Source organism: Diceros bicornis, chromosome 10 (assembly GCF_020826845.1).
Source record: "Diceros bicornis minor isolate mBicDic1 chromosome 10, mDicBic1.mat.cur, whole genome shotgun sequence".
NCBI lineage: Eukaryota > Metazoa > Chordata > Mammalia > Perissodactyla > Rhinocerotidae > Diceros > Diceros bicornis.
In genome coordinates, this window is record NC_080749.1 from 59278057 (window position 1) to 59297732 (window position 19676).

General features: G+C 38.0%; 1 protein-coding gene across 1 annotated transcript in view; it reads right to left on the reverse strand.

Annotated features, from left to right (window-relative positions):
• CCDC141 (coiled-coil domain containing 141) overlaps positions 1 to 19676 on the reverse strand; it is a 192082-nt gene that overhangs the window by 22826 nt on the left and 149580 nt on the right. The window contains exons 12-17 of the mRNA XM_058549342.1: positions 19112 to 19291; positions 13053 to 13232; positions 12341 to 12466; positions 10332 to 10520; positions 9254 to 9433; positions 7372 to 7521 (exon numbers count right to left, since the gene is read on the reverse strand). Of these exons, the coding sequence (XP_058405325.1) occupies positions 7372 to 7521; positions 9254 to 9433; positions 10332 to 10520; positions 12341 to 12466; positions 13053 to 13232; positions 19112 to 19291 (1005 nt within the window). The remainder of the gene's footprint in view (positions 1 to 7371; positions 7522 to 9253; positions 9434 to 10331; positions 10521 to 12340; positions 12467 to 13052; positions 13233 to 19111; positions 19292 to 19676) is intronic.

Below are 19676 nucleotides of genomic sequence, written 5' to 3' on the forward strand. Positions count from 1 at the left end.
GTAAATTTGAGCTATGATAAGAAAAGTCAGAAACATTAAATTCTTTTCAATGACAGCAAATAAATTATTTGGGAGGGAATAAAGGCTGTATACATGCTAGATTTTAGACTTGTAATGCAGAAAAACATATTTACCTTAGAAAACGTTTGCTGTCTCAAAATGCTTATTTCAAATTCTGCATGTTATCAAAACAAAACTTTGACCTTATCTTTCACACTTCTTGGAGACAATTATCTGTAAAGCCCTAGCAGACTTGCATCCATGGAAATTATCATACTGATCCAATTTTTGCATTTGACACACCTAGACTTAATCAGTGTTGCTTATCCTATATGGTAAATAAAATTGTTGAACACTAGTTTTAAGCTACAAACTAAACCAAGCACAGAGACTACAAAAAGCAGTTAAACTGATAAATTATTAACATTCTGAAGGAAAAGAGTGGAAAGAACTATAGCTTCAAAATTTGAAAACTATTTCTCTATTAGATCTCAGGAAAATATTTAAAAGATGATATTCATTTGGTATATTTAGGAAATAACCAATTAATATTTAAATTCTTTGACATTTGATGTTTTAATATGCATGTGTTTGATTTTAATGGGAAAGGACAAAGGAGGTCAATTTTATGGGATTGAGATATAAAGGGACTATATCCTTAGTTAATCACATAAAACTTTGGCAGGAACTTTTTCCCCAAAGTCATAAGCTGCAACAATAGGTGTAATAACTACCACATCTGAGGAAACCAGAGATTCTTATATTAAAAAACATGTCCTCAATGGGAAATTATTGTTTAATGAGTACAGAATTTCTGTTTGGGATGTTGAAAAAGTTCTGGAAATGGACAGTGACGATGGTAGTACAACAATGTGAATGCACTTAATATCACTTACCTATGTCCTTAAAATGGTTGGGATGGTAAATTTATATTATGTGTATTTTACCGTAATTAAAAATACAATTTTTTTTTGTGAGGAAGATCAGCCCTGAGCTAACATCCATGCCAATCCTCCTCTTTTTGCTGAGGAAGATTGGCCCTGGGCTAACATCTGTGCCCATCCTCCTCCACTTTATATGGGACGCCGCCACAGCACGGCCTGACAAGCGGTGCATCAGTGCGCGCCCAGGATCTGAACCCAGGCCGCCAGCAGCGGAGCACGCGCACTTAACCGCTATGCCACGGGGCCGGCCCCTAAAAATACAATTTTTATTTTTATTTTTTAATTTTTTCTGAGGAAGATTCACCCTGAGCTAACATCTGTTGCCAATCTTCCTCTATTTTGTATGTGGGTCACTGCCATAGCATGGCCACTGAGGAGTGGTGTAGGTCCGCACCTGGGAACCAAACCTGGGCAGCCGAAGCAGAGAGCGCCAAACTTAACCACTAGGCCATGGGGCCAGCCCTATAATTTTTATTTTTAATAAACATAAATGAAAGGAAATAAAAGGAAAAAACATGTCCTGTCACTAACATGTATCCATTGGAAAATGAAATTTTATATTCTTTTTTTCCTTACTGGAACACGACATATGTTACAAACTTCAGACTAGAGAAAGGAAGGGGGGCTCTGTCATCAACCTGGTAACCACTGGGTTGTATCTGTTTGTTTAAATGCGAAAGATCAACATCTATTTGAAAATTTTGTGATGAATGGAGAAAGGCTGAGCCTTAACGCTTTAACTCTAAACCATGAAATTCCAAGTCTACTTTGGATTAAGAAATTTAAGACTGATAAATGATGAGTGAAATTTAATTTCTATTTGTTTCCGAATGTACGCACCTTGAAGATGATTTATAAGGCCAAATAATGTTATGGTGCTATGGATATGTGAAATGGGATCAGCTTCTTTCTGACACATGAGCTCCTTTGACAAAGTTGCTGGCACTTTCTCTTTTGGATCCACTGAAAAGCCATTTTAAATCCTATGCCTCTCCCAGCTCAAATTCAAGACTATCGCAGATACAAGTGGAAGGCAGCATGCATGAACTACCTTCAGCAACTTAGGTTTTCAGAAAAATCTAGCCATGCCTAATTTTCTTACCTGTGCCTTCCAATATGAAAACTTAACTTCCCATCTAATCCACACGTAATTTGTGATCATGTTTTTAAAGGAACTGAGTGTCATGGTTGCTTGGCTGTGGTATCATTGTTCACCCCGCTGTTTCTAACTTTAGTTAGCTTGTCAGTAGTGGGGAATGGTGGAGATGGCTAAGACAACTGCTCAACTGGAGCACATAAGCAAAAAAAAACCAAACACCCAAAGCTTGGGGCAAGATAAATTTTACCCTATTAGAAATCTTCAAATGTTGTTATAAATCATATTAATAAGATTTCTGAAAGTCTTAAGAAAATCGGGAGAAAGAATGTTTTACTAATGAATAGCGTGCTTTTCCTATCTTTCCACTTGCTCGGCTCTTCCATATTTGTTATGGAATAAGCAGACTAAGTTAATATACCTATAATTAGGAAAAAAATAATTAAGACTTTAAAACTGTAGTTCTTTTGAAACTAGCAGAATGAGCAGTGTCACCAAATTTCCCAGGGAGCAGTAAGCCTCTCTCAGGGTTAGGAATGAACAAAGCTTCTCTGAGGGGAAGCAGAAGGGAAAGGGGCTAACAATCAGGCTGGCCGGCTATTCCTAGTCTTGACGAAGCTGGTTGAGGGAGCGTTGGCACAAGAATGCATTATTTCTGAGTCTGTTGCTGGCAAAGCCAATTTATGTGAGGGATATGGAACATTTTAAAACTGAGGAAATGCATTTGAAACAAAAGCCTCTCAATAGAACTATGGCACATGTGTGGCCAAGAGCAAACACACGAAACAAGTAGTCTATTTCCCTTAATGTCCACTTCACAAGCTTCATTTCTTTACCACTATTTTGCCCACTCCAGAAAAAAGCTTTTTAACGCTCATTTTCAGTAACAGAAGGTTGCAATGTTATCACCACCCAGGGACGCCTGAATTTAAAATGAAAGGCCCCAAAGACTCATAATTTAACCCAAATGATTTGCTACAATTATTAATGGTAGAATACTAAGCCTTAGAGCTGGAGAGATTTCGACACCAGACTTTCTTGACCTCCTTCCATTCGGCAACCACGCCGCTGTCTCCCTGTGCTTACAGCCAGTCTTGTAGCAGGAGAAAGTGGGGCAGTGCAGAAAGAGATGACAATTACTCCATTTGAAATTGTAGGTGGCAGCACGTCTCAGTAATGGCTATTTTATCCACTCTGCAAGTTTTGTGTGCTCATAATATATTTAAGTTGTATTTTTTGGACATGATAATTATGATTCCAAACTTCAACTCGCTATATTCTTCAGAAAGAAGAGTCATGCTGCACATGTTAAACACCAAACTTTTATCAGCTTTTAACCCTATGGGATGGACATTTTCAGAACAAATTATAATCGTTCCTATCCTATGACACATACCATCCAAATGGAGCCATGGTGGAGCCTGATAAAGAGCGACTATGACTGTGAAGTCCCACGGGCTTTAATTTGCCCTAGACTTCTGTATCTCCGAAGACTTTTGTATTCTTAGGGCCCAGCACACAGTAGCCACATTAATGATATTTGTTGAATGACGATAATTTAGATTTTTGTCTTAAAATGATGAATTAGGGTTATCAGTCTGGAAAATAATAATTATCTCTACTATACCATAGGGCTGCCCCTGTTGGGTGTTTTGCCTCTCTCTACACTCTTCTTCTTCCTTTCCTGCCTGTGGGTGACTGCCCACGGCCCTTCTGTCCACGGCAAAGTGCGATACAATGTCAGGAGGTTTAATCTGATTGGTTATGTATGTGTCTATAGCAGCACCGCTCCGCGATCCTAATGCACTGATTCTAATCTGCCTTGTACCCCTGGAACTCAGATGACTGACTTATCGAAATTGATGAAAGAATATGTAGGGCTGGAACGAAAGACTCTGACAAATGGAATATATATACTAAGTCCTCCTCTGTTTCTCTCCTGATGGGCAAGATGTTGCTACAGTGTAAAAATTCCAAGCTGAAGTAATATAATTATATGAAAGCTTCTGTTAGCAAAATTTATTTTGAGAAAATGGATACCACCCCAATTCTGTCATTACTATTCTTTTCAGCAAAGTCATTGTTCGTGACCCATAACGAGACTCCAGTTACAAATTTCCATTAACATCGGGTAAATGTGAAGGTGATTTTTTTGATCAGGTTGCAGGAAGAAAACATGCTCAATATTAACTTATTACATGTCTAAATAAGTTCATGTAAAGAATGAGTAACTAACGATGTTCCGTCATGTCATATGGTAAAATATGTCTATAATGCTTTGTGTATTAGCAACTTATTTATATCGCCAGGCAAAAAAATACATAGTGAAATTCAATATTCATGCATACAAATGTATCTTTGTGTGAAATGGGTGCAAAAAACTCAACCAAATCTGGCAACATGAAGACTGTTTTCTCGTAGGTAGAAATGGAGAAAATGAGGTTTTACAATTTCCTATGTCTTATATAGTGCATGAAATTAGGAAATAATAATATTTTATCCAAAGATAGTCAAGACACAAAACCATGGTTCTTTGTCTTTAAGGAATTATCACCTCACATCAAAAAAAGAAAAATCACATTTAGAGCACCTCACTTGAGGTAGTGAGTCCTTTTCTAAGGGCCTTTAGTGCAGTCAATTGCCAAGAAAGTAATTTTGGTTGAAATAATCAAATGAACTGTGCTATTATATCAGATCATACAAACAGCTTATAACAGATGTGCTGGAAAATAAAGAGAGAAGAGGAGATAGAAAAAGGATACATTTAACATCATCCCATCAAGTGGTTGAATCTGCTAAAACATTAAGTGAACGGTGAACTCTGAGTTTAGCAAGTGACAATGTTGGTGCCCAATAAAGGCTAGTGCCAGATAAATGAGCCTCTGGCCCAAAGCTGACTCCCTGAAACTTTATGAGCAGAAACTCTGCAGTGCTGTAGCACACCACTCAAATGAAAATTGTATACACCTCAGTTTTCTCATGTGAAAAATGAAGATGTTGAGCTAGACATCCTCCAAAATCTATTACAACTCAGAGCCGGTGAACTTCCAAGAAGCACTTTAAGCACATTGGAAGCAACATAATGTGTTTTTTCAAATCAACTTAAAAAATCTAATGCTACGCTTGGTAGGGTATCTGACTTTATTTGTCCTATACAGAAAACAAAAATAGTGCAACATGCTGCTTTTAATTTTACATAATGTTTTAAGTAACTACACCAAATACTAATAATGATAATAATAATGTCTAGGTGTCAAATTTTGTTACCAGTTGGAATCTGACCATCTATTTGTGCTCTGATATTCGCAATACAAACTAGAACACACATCTTTATTTTACTAAAGGGCACTGAGTCTACAGCCATACCACCCTGAACGCACCCGATCTCGTCTAAAGGACACCGAAAATATTCTTTCTGATTATTTTCTCATTAGGCTTGTGTTGGAAAGTCCAGGGTGTGAACTATACACTGTGACATGCCTACTACATCTCTACAAGAAAGGAAAGAGAAAAGGACAAAAGATTTTCAAAGATCCTTTAAATGTGAAACTGGAACTTACATCAAAGATTAGTTGGATTTGAAGTAAAAGCAAATGGGAAGAATAGTTCTTTTAATTCTTAAGATCATGTTAGAGTGACATCTGATTCCTAAATCAGACCCACACGTATGTGGTTGCTCATTCCTGTTACGGTACAGACAATCCTGGGGCGTCCCTACTGTGACTGGAAGGGACATCTGTTGTCCCGGCCGGCTGGCTCCCAGCACCACCCCTCACGAGGTAGCCCTGTAAATAGAACCTCTGTGGAAGGGCTGAACAGGGAGATCCAGCTCTATAAACGCCACAGCACCTCAGGGAAACGGAAACTGAGCCACGGGGAGCTGGGAAGAACCCTTAGCCTGCTCCACTGTGGTTTCAGTAAATATAGCACTGAATATCACTGAAGGGACAGATTTTCATCAAGACCAAAGTTTACAAAAAAAAAAAAAGGAAGAGGGGGAAGAAGAAGAAGAAAGAAGACAACTTTGGGGAAGATAGTAAAAAAATTGTTTTCATGGCTGTGAATCTAAATTTTATAGCCTTGAGGAGAACAGTGCTCTCTTTAAGATTGTTTTCCTTAAAAAGACCTGACTGAAGCATTGTTAGCCGCAGCACAGGCACTGGGAGAGGCCATTTTACTACACAGACGGCAGGCTACAGCATGGGTTCAACCCCGAATGAATTAACGAGTCCCCAGCCCAAGGTGACTTTCTGGAACACAGACCCCGAGCAGAGACTCTGCAGTCCTGTGGCACATTGCTAAATTGAAAATCGCTGTTGGTGTTAGCGCCTCTGTGGTCTGTGGAAGTGTAGCCGACGGGAAGGGGCAATTCAGAGCTAGACCACCCTTCAAGTTTAGCTTGTTACACTTTAATTCATGCTCTAATGTTGTTTGATAATATTTGATACTCACTGGCCCTGGATTGCGTGAACAGCATAAACAGAACAATAGAGAAGGTTTACCCTTTCCTTTTCCCTCCACCCTCCTTCCTAATGGACTTGTGACTAATAAACTCAGAAACATTTTGCTCTAAATGGAGACAAATCTGGAATTACGGTACCTTGTGTTCTGCTGTCAATTCCCAGTCAAGAATCAAGACCCTTGCTATCCCTATCTGTGTTTTCACCCCAGAACAGTTCGCCTTTGAACAGAAGTTTAACTAGGGGAGGGTGGTTGTGGTTCAGCTCATGTCTGGTGGGGTGGGGGTGTGCGTAGAACTGAGGGAGAAGAGGTGGAATTATGTGGGGGGCGTGGGGGTGCATGGACACCAGGGATGAATTTCATCTGTTACTCCTTTTTCTCTAGGAGTGGTTTCCCAGAGAAGCCACTCCATTTGAGTAAATATGAAACCAGCCACTTGACTTCAGTGGTAATACTTTGTAGCTCCCCTGGCCCTTATCACCCCCTTCACCATGAGTCAGTGGTACTTAAATAGAATCTCAGCAGGCTGGAGCTGGCCGCACAGGGACAGTGTCACCCTTTCTGCCCTGACGGGCTGTATCCACTAAAGCAAACGGCTGCTAGAAGGGTTTGAGTAGGGGGGAAAAGGCAAACAAAAAAACCGTAATACTGCATTCTAGGTTTTTCTATGCTCTGACAACATACCAACTCTTCAACAAGTTTGGGAGCTTGAAGTTTACTCATACTTTCTGATCCCTGAGGCCATTGCTTAGAGGATTAAAGGTCGAGTGAAAAAAAGTCTCCTGATTATGCGTGTGTGGACATTAAGACGCACGTTTTAGGTTCAGAGCGGTTTTTGGCAATGTGTCAGTTCTCACCCCTGCACCCCACCTCATTTATCTCGTCCCTTGTGGAGCAGTACTCCAAGCTGTGGGTGAGGGTGCGGTCATACTCCTCGGCCTTGGCACGGCAGTTCATACTGTCCCTCTCAAGGATGTCCAGCTGCTGCTGTAGGTTCTTTGCAGAAACATTAGAACAGTTCTAAAAACGAAAGGGAAGTGGAAGAGAGAAAGGGAATGGGCAAAACAGCAATGAGACGAATGTGCTCTTTACCTGCATTATGAGGTTCACAAAGGACACTTTTTAAAAAAATAAATAGGCTTCTGATTTACTTTACCTTAAGCATATTTGAATGTAATGATTTCGCAAAGAAGCCAGACACCCAGCAAGATGGGAAAGGCAAACCGTTACATTTCCAGTCTCAAAACTTCAGTTTTGAAGATTTGCTCATCACACTCAGCTCCTCAGAGACACCATTCATTATAAGGTATAATTTTTACTTCAAAAGGGCATAAAATATGCATTAGAAATATTCGGCTTCTGCACTATAATTTTCCTGTCAACTTGAGCTTAACCTCGAGTTCATTATGCAAGTGCTCCAATCTCTACTCAGCACAGAGGGCTGCTGAGGCCAAGGCCAGACTTGGATTGGAGAACAATTTACATTATTTGTGCAAAGTGAGACGTCTTACTTTTTTTTGCTTTTTAAACTAATAAAATAAAACTTTTTAAAAAGAAAGCTCCTTCTTGGTAAAAATAGGTTCTATTAGCAGCAACAGATATTTTGTATTTCTCTGTCTTTTCAGTTAAAAAAAATACTTTAGGTTCACTGCATTCTGTATAGTTTAGTGGATATCTTAAATGAACTTTAAAATGAAATTGGCCATATGATTTTATTAATATTATACATGACTGGACAGAATTAACATAATCTTTTCTTCCCTCAAATTAGGAATTTGGAGAAGAATATTTTTTTTAAAAAATCAGAGCCCTATGTGTTATTTATGAAAATTTGATCTGGAATTATTTCCTTCTCTTTTAGTCTCTTTTGTTGAGGTCAGTCCAGTGGAATAAAGCAGATCCAATAACTGGTGCCCAGAGCCCTGGGTGGAGCCAGGATGCTGTGGCTTCTCCATTCTGGCTTTTATGGATAAAGAGGCTTCTCTGAGATCAGATTCTCCATCTATAAAATGAGAGTCCTAGGCTCCATGATCTCTTGGATACCTTCCAGATTTGGAATGCTAAAGCAGCATTGTCCAATAGAAATATAACGTGAGCCACATAAGTAATTTTAAATTTTCTAGTACTCATATTAAAAAGTAAAAAAGAAACAGGTAAAATTAATTTCATAATATAGTTCATGTAACCAAATATCATTTTAACATGTAACCAAATATAAAAATATTAATAAGGTTCTTTTTATACTATATCTTTGAAATCTGGTATGTATTTCACACTGAGAGCACATCTCAATTGTTGCTAAATTTCTATCAGAAATATTGGATCCGTATTTAAAATTCATCGAGTTTACAGTTTTAAAAGTAGATTCACATATCCAAATTGTTCCCAGCATAGTTAAAAGCTTTCCAATAACTATACTGAGTATTAGTTATAATTTAAATTAATTAAAATTATATTAAATTAAAAGGTTCATTCCTTAATTGTATTAAGCATATTTTAAATGTTAAAACCCAGTTGCCATATTAGACACACAGCTCTACAATTTTATTATTTTAATATTAAACAAGACTTTTATAATCAGATTTTCTTCGCCTTAATTTTTTTTCTTTTGTTATAAGTGGTAGAAACTCACCACAAATAACTACTCCAATGGTTTAATATATTTTTTAGGCAATATGCCTGGTTTCTTTCATAGTATAGCCCAACTCCCAGCTACAATTGGCTGTAAATGATGGTGTTCTAAGTTGCTTACAGGCCGCTGCACTGATGAGATGATGTCCACTCCCAGGGAAAGGGCCAGTTTATGGAGATGGTCTATATGGGCCTGCTTTTCCTGAGAGCGACTGAGGTAAACCTGGGCATCGTGAGCATCATCCAGTTCCTTTGGCTGTTCCAGAAACTCCAGTTCTCTTGATCTGATGAGATGTCCCAGCTGGAATTTTGGACATTAACAATTACCACGGGTTTCATATTTTTATGAAGACAGTTTTCTTTTTAAAGCCTATTTCCTATAACATATATTATGAGTTGGTCAAAATGCTGTCAAGACCATCAATAATTATTAGTGTTATAGCCAAAGAAATGTTACAAATCAATAGGTAAAATTGAGGGGCTAATGTTGTCAGTTCTATTAGTTAGAGAAAACACTCTTTTTGGTCATAGCCTAAAACATTAGCAAGATCTAAATGTGTGATCTGAGTAAATTCAGAGGCTATTTTAAAGGGATATCAATACATCTCCATTTTCTGCTAATAGAGGCTAATAACTATGAAGTTTTTGTAAAAACAACAACAGCCACCAACAAATAAATATTTACTGAGCACTCTATGACATCAGATACTTGAGATACAGAAAAATTGAATTTGTTTTCTTCCCTCAAAGAGCTTAAACACTTGAGTTGGTAGGAAAAGAGCTATGTTTATCAAAAAGTAATTAGGAATCAAGATGTTAAAAAAGACAGATGTGTAGAATTAACAATGAGAGTTCTGGGAATTTAGAAGAGAAAGAAATCACTCAAAGCAGGCAGGATTGTTGGAAAGAGGGTCAGGGTTTAGACAGTAGAGAGGAAAGAAAAGGACCTGTCAGATAATGGCAGCCTGGGAGTCAAGGCTTAGAGTGAGGAATGTGTGCGCCATCTTTGAGAGACAAAGAAGAGCTCAGTTTGGCTGGAACATAAGGGAGGATGGGGCGTGGTGAGAGAAAAGTTAGGGCCAGATTGTGGAAAGCCTCTAATATCAGAATAAGCAATTTGGTCTTTATTTCACAATAATTTACATTTAATTTCATAGTTTAAAACAGAGGGTCTTCCAGACATCCACAACAAGTCTTACCTCCTCCTTGACTTGGTGGAACTGGACTGTCTTATACAGGATATCCTCGTAATCTCGGATCCTCTCTTTCTGGTTTTGATGGAGGTGAATAAGGTCCTTCAGTTGTTGAAACTTCTCTTTCACAGGGGCTCCTTTGTCACCTAACTCTTCCGATTCTTTTATAATATACTCAACCTCATCATTCAGTTGCTAAAAAGTTGAAAACAATAAGACAAATCCAGCTTTTAGAGAGCTTTTTACTTTACAACTGACTATATGAAGATCTAAATAATGAGTCATTCTCTCATTTGTTAACATATACTTATTGTGAGCCTTACCCCCACCCCTGCAAATCCAGGTATTGTGCTTGATGCTAGGGATATATTATTCCATCCCCATCTTCTCCGAAATTTTTAAAAAATTATGAGCAATGCAAAAAATGTGTTTCAAAGCTAGGTGGTGAAATGGAAAGTCATATATTTCTATGACACAACAAATATTCTAGTCATTTGTTAAGTAAATGTATTTTAGATATTTTATGAAGCCATGATCATCTCAATACAGACTAGAATTGGGTGGTATGGTAAGAACACCACGAGAAGACAGTGTAAAAATATGTTGGGGGAATTATTTGACGTCTGTGATAAAAGAATGATCAGAATGAACCACCAGCTGAGCAACATAGAAGATATGCTGCTTTAAAAATGGCCATCCCAGAATCCACAAATAGCCACCACATGTAGAGAGGGATAAACTGCCTTCCTTTTACCCAGCACTGCTCCGATATCTCTTATAGGAATTCAGATCCTGGGGGAGAACTTGCAAAGGGTGGACAACTCAAAGAGGAAGCCACTGTAATTTCAGGAATGGATCTTATATCAAAGATAAAAGTAATGGAAATGACTTAGGGCTAAGGAAATAATCTCCAGAAGAGCAACCTAATAAGGTTCTTCGAGTTGAAATCAAGCCTGTCGGCATCAAATACTTGCATGTCACGGTGAGAGAGCCAATGAAGCTTGGGAATGGTCCCTGATTTCGAGGCATTTACACACACCATACACTCGTGCATGTGCAGGAGTGTGTGCATGTGTGCACAGATGAAATGCAAGTAAACATATAACATAGTGTATATCAAAGCCTAACACGTAGGCTAATGGAATTTTCTAAGAGTTTAGAGGAAAGAGTTCACTATGGGCTACAAAGGTGTGTGTGTTTTGTGTGTGTAGGGTGGTTATATATTACATCAGCTTTGTGTTAAAGGAATCTAAATTAGATATTCCCCAAATCTTCAATCTTCTCATTCTGGCGTTCTTTAAAGCCAACACTAACAAAGTAGTGACAAACAGATACGCAGGTATTTAACTTTGCAGCAAAGAACAAGAATCTAGGCAGAAAGATAAAGTGACTAGCTACTATTTTTGACAGTCGTGTTAGGTCTAGGGGTGGCAGGAGGTCCGGGTAGGGAATGCATTTAGCAGTCAGGGCCTGGGAACATGACTCAGGGCTTTATCTCTCATATCCTGAGGGCTCTCTGAGAAGGAGAATGGGAGAGCACAGCAAAATTCCTGGGAGGGTGGTAAGAGTCTGGGGTTTCAGTGGGTGGGGACAGTGACATCACAGTAATAATTTCAGGGACAGAGGCCAGGAGAACCTCTATGTCAGAGGTTGCCCATCCTTGCTCTGAGATGTTTCAATCTAAAACACGTCTATACCCCTTAGGAAAATAATTAGAGTGAATATATATGATAAATACATTAATAAGGAAATAATTTAATGTAAACTAATATAATCTAAGATAAGAATATATTAAAGTTATTTTGTAGCCTGAATGTTTGTGTATCATCAAATATAGAACACTGCAGAAAAACAGTAAGAAAAATATGTCTTTAAAGTGGATTTTTAGACAAGCAATGTTTTTGTTTAAAAAAATATTAATTCACCAGTCTGTGAAAATTAATTAGGTAAACCACAACCAAATAGTTATAAATTTTTTTTTCCATTCACCCAAGTCCATCAACCTATTTCTTCACCTGGAATTGAGGCTTCATTTCATTCCATTTTTTTCGTAGACCTAAAATGGTCTGGAGGCTCCCTCCAAGGTCAAGCGCAGACACAGGCATAAGTGCTTCCTGAAGAAGTTTTAAGTTGTGAGTAGTCTGAAATAAATATTGGATAGTTATGCATATGTATTCTTTGACATCACCAGCAAATACAATATGATCATTCCAGTGGTGATGTGGTCATCAAACTTTTCAATCTCCATGAAAACACTCACTACCTCGAGCCAGCTTGTGGTTCTAATCCATTAATGGACAAAAGCACAGGCCCTGGGTCTCCTTTACTTTTTTTCTTTTTATTGTGGTACAATACATGTAACAAAATTTACCATTTTAACCATTTTAAGTGTGCAGGTCAGTAGCATTAGTACATTCACATTGGTATGCAACCATCACCACCATCCATCTCCAGAACTTTTTCATCATCCCAAACAGAAACTCTGTACCCATTAAACACTACCTCCTCATTCCCCCTCCCCTCTGCCCCTGGTAACTTCTACTCTGTTTTTTCTATGAATTTGACTACTCTAGGTACCTTATGCAAGTGGAATCATATAGTACCGATCCTTTTGTGTCTGGCTCCTTTCACTTAGCACAATGTTTTCAAGTTTCCTCCATGTTGTAGCGTATGACTGGATTTCATTCCTTTGTAAGGCTGAAGAACATTCGGTGCATGTTCCCTCACCTTTCTAAGTCGTTCTTTGAATGCTCCCCACTGCTGTTTCATAGGCTTGCTTGCAGCGGCTTTAAGTTGCCATGCCATCCGAAGGCGGCCCAGTTCTTCCCTTTCCGCCTTCTGTCTTTCCATAGTGTTCTCCATAATGTGCACCTCATTTTTCACATTTAATATTTCATTCTCTTTTGCCTGTTAAATTAATAATCCATATAATGGCTTTTCTTTCCCAAGAAATAACAACATTTTTGCATAAAACGATTCTAGGAGGCAAATGATTGATCACAGCCCAAGCGGAGCACAGTGCTGATACCAAGGCAAATCTGAAAAGACTGCAAGAGGCACAGCAGGGCTCTCACAACTTGTATTCTATGCTGGGATAGCAGGTCTCGAGTTCTTCAAGACCCCAGCAGTGTGAGTCCTCTGCTAGGGTCTGGTTATTTCCCGGGCTTGAGGGATGATTGAGCCCTGGGATCCAGAAATGTTGCAGTCAAGATTATTTTAATGCATAAGTTTTGAAGTGTATTGCACTTTTTATTTTAATACACTCATTAGAATATGTCAAAATGTTAATATCAAGGAATATGAGGGGGCAGCTTGTTTTGGGCCTGTTTTTCTCTTTAAACTATCCCAATGTATGTATTATAACTATCTTAAAGCTCCCTAGTGAACAGTTCCTCAAGTTACTCCCTTTTGTGAGAACTGAACTGTGCAGCTATATATCTCTATATTTGTATCTCTATTGTGCACTAGAAGCACAATACCTAAATTCAAAGACTTCTTCCCAACTTCCATATGTTCTAGCTGACTGATTTGAAATCCTTTAAACAGTGGTTTTAAACAAGGGGAAATTAAATTGGAGGCTGAAGGATAAGAGAGGTAAAGATTAAGACCAAGTGCTTTTTTTATGTGCAAGCACCAAAAAATACAGAAGAATATTTGTTTGGCAAAACAGTGGTTTTTACTTTCATGGCCAGCCTTTCTCAATATATCTTTGAATTTCTAAGGAGCAAATGTATTTCTAGAAGGGCAATGACAGTTAGGTATCTAAAAGTTAAGGAACCTTTTAGATTGCAGTGAGAAGACAGTGTCTTAAATATGTAACAAAATATTTTAAATAATAGGCCATCTTATCTTTAAATTATTTTAAATAACACTAATATTCCACATTTATATTTCTATATTAATTTGGACATTATAAAATGTCAATTAATTGCAAAAAATATAATTGCAGGTACTATGTGAGATTTCCCCCTTGAATTTGGGGATCTAGTAATAAAACGATGCATTCTATAATTATGATGACTAAGAGGCTACATACTATAAAAGATATTAGACAACTATAGCAAGAATCACAAATATATTTTTTATCTATTAACATATTTATCAGTTAAATATATTTATCTGTTAAATATATTTTCATGCTGTTAATAAAGGTAGGGTATCTTTCACATATTATTAAGAAACTATTATTCAAAATGTAATATAGTACATAATTTAATTTAAACTTGAAAATTGCAACATGTCAGTTACAATCATAATCATAATTGATCTGAGTAAGGTCTAGAAAAGGGAGAACTACAGGACTATTTGTTCATATCTAGCTAGCAGGATTCAAGAAGAGTGATTATGTATTTGGCAGCTGAAGTATTTTGGCCATTCAGGAAGATTAAATAATTTGCCTGAGGTTTAGTTAGTAAACACACTACTCATTCTACTTCTGTGTAAGGACATGGAAAAATTTGCCATAATCTGGTGTAATTAGGACACTAAATTCTCCACTTCCCAATTAGATTCACACACAATGAATGATCTTCCAACGTATTGCTTTCCAGATACCTTGATAACAGGAAGACAGTATCCTGGAGAGCATTCTTGGTATTCACCATTATAAATTAGTAAATTGGCACTTTCATCAAGATGTCTGCCAGATTTCTGGCCTAAATTGGTTTCTTTGATTGGGATGATATTTAGATGAACTGAAAAAATTTCAATTTCAATCTTGAAAATATGAGCCACAGCAACCCAATCACGACCAGAACACTCAATGGAAAATGCCAGCTGGCCTTCTTCCTTCTTAACAACCAAACCGGTTACCATATTTCAACAATAATGTTTGTTTAAAAGCCTAATGGTCCAAAAGATAGAAGAAAATAAAAGTTGTATTTTACTTGCTTTACCAAAAATTTCATATCTCCAAATGTCACTGAACCAATAAAGTTAACCATTATGCGGACCTTAATTCTTACCAATAAGAAGGAATTTAAGTGAGCATGTGAATATCACGATAACATAAATTTATTCAGACATAGACACAAAACATTAGTCGGAATGGGTTCCTGCTGTAGATCTTAAATGAAAATCTGACTGGACAATCTTCAACATTCTAAATAAGTAATAAAGGACTTCTGTTTCTGGGTAATATGGAGTAGCCAGTGGCAGAACAGTGATTCTGCTTAGAACAACCAGAAAAGCTGGAAAAAATGCAGATAGCATCTATTTGAAGGCAGCTGAGAGCTGCTGCCACAGCAAGAACTCAAGAGGCTGAGACTCCAGAGAAGGAAGAACCTGAGCTCGCCTGTCACCACTTTTGCCCTGGCCAGGGGCATTTCCCAACTCTGTGCACTGATGGGAGGCTGATCATTGAGGCTTTGCTGGAGAACAGAGAAACCAATAGAGCTTTGGCAGACACTTGTGGGGAGGGGGCATCAAGCAACACAGCTGATCTTCTTCTAAGGACATTAACAAACTATTGGAGCTATACAGGGCAGTGGATTAAAAAAACTAAGCAAAACCCTCTGAAAAGCAGAGTGGAGGTTTGCAGCAGTTTCCCAAGACAAAGATTGGTGTTGGGGACCTGCCGGCGGGGAGAACTCAAAGAATGCACCAAGCTCTAAGGTGAAATCTCTGAGAGCCCAGAGAGTAGAGTGAGCCTTGAGAGGACTACACTCCAGACTCAACTCCACTAGCTCTTGATTGGCTTAAGTGATCACACCGACATCCACGGGGGGAAAGAAAATTACACCATCTGGGACCCCTACAATCTTTTATACACAATGCCTGACATTTGATAGATATTCACGAGTCCCGCCAGGACAGGACTACATGACTGGAAACCAAGAGAAAAAGTGTACAATAAAAACAACTCTGGATCCAGATGTTGGAATTAGCTGACCACCACTTTAAAAATGCCATAATTAAAATGGTCAAGAAAGTATAGGAAAGATGGAGAAAGAGAGGACAAGAAAGAAAATTTCATCAGCAATATAAATCTAATAAAACAGAACCAGAAAATTCCAGAACTGAAAAATAAAATTTCTGCAATGAAATTAGTAATAACAAAGATAGGCAGGGGGCTGGCCCAGTGGCACAAGCGGTTAAGTGCGCGCTCTCCACTGCAGCAGCCCGGGGTTCACCGGTTCGGATCCCAGGCGCGTACCAACGCACCGCATGTCAAGCCATGCTGTGGTGGCGTCCCATATAAAGTGGAGGACGATGGGCACGGATGTTAGCCCAGGGCCAATCTTCCTCAGCAAAACGAAGAGGATTGGCAGATGTTAGCTCAGGGCTGACCTTCCTCACACACACAAAAAAAGATAGGCAAAAAAAAAATGCAGTTTGCAATTTTTTTGGGGGGAATTTTTGCAATAATTCCCTATGAGTGCAAATTAGAGAAGTACACAATCAAGAGATGGAAAAAGATATACTGAACAGAGTAAAAATGTAAAAGATAGAGAGAGAGATAAATATAGATAGATAGATAATATATGTTCTAAATGTTCCAAGTAGAAAATAACTACTTTTTTACAATAAAGCACCTGTAAAAAATAAGAACATGGGCAAATTGCTTAGTAAGTTTTCTCTGCTGCTTAAGAATAGTATTAGATAAATTAGGACTATTTAATGCATATTCTCTTTCCACACAGATTTAACAAGAATGGCCTTCAAACCGCAAAGATTGAAACAAAGAAGATAAAGAGAAAATTGTAGTTCAAAGTAGATGAGGACAGTTAGACAGAACTTAACTCTTCTAAATGAATTCAGGCTCCAGACTGGGATTAACCACATCTCAGAGTACTGAGAAAATTGCAGATGTCAGTTATCTTTGCAAATCTATAGAAAATAAGAGAAGGGCCAGAAAATTAGAGAAAGGAAAATGCCTTGATTTTCAAAAGGATGGCTACATAATTTACAGATTGGTAAGCTTTACATTGAAAACCAGTGCGATAAATTCATTGTTGATCAAGTAGTTTGTGAGCACTTTAGAAAGAATGCCTTAATCACTAGAGGTCAACCTGATTTATGCCGAATTATATTCATGTAATTGATAGGATACTAGGTAGGTAGACCTTCCTTTGAGCAATGTCTCCCATGGCAGACTTAAGAAAAGGGTTGTGAAATAGTGGTTGAAGTAAAGTACTGCTGGGAGCATCCATGACTATGTAAAAAACTGGTTAATCAATTGATTGCTTAATGGATTGGAATGTCAACCTGCCCATCAGACACTATTATAAAAGATCTAATTGCAGCCACGGGAGGCTTACTTATCAATGTATAGAACTAAACCCAGGAGAGATGGCTAATGTAGTAGGTAGCAGGTTCAAAATTAGTTTAACAAGATAGAATTGTGAGTGAAGACTAACAAATGAAATTAAATAGAAATAAATATAAAGGTATATTTGCATGTAAAAGACAAATAGCTGATACAGAGATAAGATAGAGAGACCTAGCTTGGCAGGAATTGTAATAAAAATGTGATGAGAGTTTTACTCCGTCACAAGCTTAATATGAACCAGAAAAGAGAATTTATTGCTAAAAATGTCAGCATAATCTTAGGTCTCACTAGTAAACAATGATGTCAACTTTGCTGTACTTTGTTTTGAAGGTGAACTTCACTTTTTAGTTATATTTTTGAATGATTTTGACAAACCATAGAAAATTCTGGGAGGAGGGATCAGGATGGAGAGAGAAACGAAGTTACCTCATAAACGATAGAAAAGATTTATATGTGTTTAACTACAGAAAAGACTCAGTTAGACACAGCAACTATTTTCAAAGTTATAAGGACTTTCATTTGTAAGAGGAATGAAATATAAATACTACTTTTTTCGCCTGTGTAGCTACAGAGGGTTAGAACCAGATATGAAGACACGTTTGATGTAACATTAAAAAAAAATGTTTTCTAGCAGCTGATGCATTCTAACAGTGAAATGAGAAGTTTCATTAGGAAGATACTTGAAGTATTGAAGGAGAGGTGGATTAGCCATCTTTTAAGAATTCTGTAGAGAATTTTATATGAGTCAGAGGTTGATATAAGGATTCTAGAATTTTTTTTTTTTTTTTTTGGTGAGGAAGACCAGCTCTGAGCTAACATCCATTGCCAATCCTCCTCCTTTTTTTCCCCAAAGCCCCAGTAGATAGTTGCATGTCATAGTTACACATCCTTCTAGTTGCTGTATGTGGGGCGCGGCCTCAGCATGGCCAGAGAAGCAGTGTGTCGGTGCGCACCCGGGATCCAAACCCGGGCCACCAGCAGCAGAGCACGTGCACTTAACCGCTAAGCCATGGGGCCAGCCCTAGAATATTTTACAGATATAACTCGACAACTAAACTTTAGGGTACACTTCTAAATATAATGGAGTTTCACTATAAAAAGATCTGCTATAGTAAGAAATTCTTCAAAATGAAGATTTATCCTAGACATTATCTTTAGCCGCTGGAAATTTTGTAAGGATCTTGTTGCATGCTCTCAACATAACCCAGAACTTTTGGTTGAAATTCTACTGAGGATTCTATGTAATAATAACAGCGTTGCATTTGGATTATAGTCCCTCTTTCTTCTTAATAATTAACATAGCCTTCATGTTATAAACTAAAAAGAAGTTTAGGACCAAATAAGCATGTAAATGCTAGGCTTGTAAATCCTGGGACTGTTCTAGGTTGAATGAAGCTAAAAAGAACTTTCTAAGCCAGCACTGCTGATTAATAGACAGTTGAACTTTCAAATTTATGATTTTGACTTTGACAAGTAATCCTTGCAGAAGGTGTGACTCATATAATGTCATTCTCACCATGTTTATTAAATTAAGGAACTCAAGCCCTAGATCTTGAGTTAAAAAGCTCCTCTTTAAAAATAGCTGCCACTGCTTCTCAGCGGAGTCAGACCAATGCTTAGCTTTAGCCTCGTCCTCTTCCTCCTGCAGGTTTTCAGTTTGGTAAAACTCCTTAAGGCTCTGACACTGCTGCTCTACCTACAAAAAGGAGAATATAAATGAAAGTTAAGAACACTTAAAAACATGCTTAAAGAATAACACTAGATTCCATTAAAAGCCTATATAAAAATTAAATGGAGGAGAGTGACATCAGCATCATGGCAGAGTGAGTTTTCCTGTAAACTCTTCCCCTGATAAGATACAACAAAAGGAACAGTCACAGACCAACAATGGACTCCTAGACAGTGAAAAGGAAGATCGGAAAGATCCACATTGCCGCACATCTGAGAGTGGACTGTGCTGGGGCCCCCAGAGGAAGTGGGGAGAGGTAAGGAAAACTCCTCTCCTTCCCCATCAGATCGGCGAGCCTGGTCCACATGGCTCCCAGAGAGGGGGGAGGGGCAGCCCTCTGCAGGGAAACCAT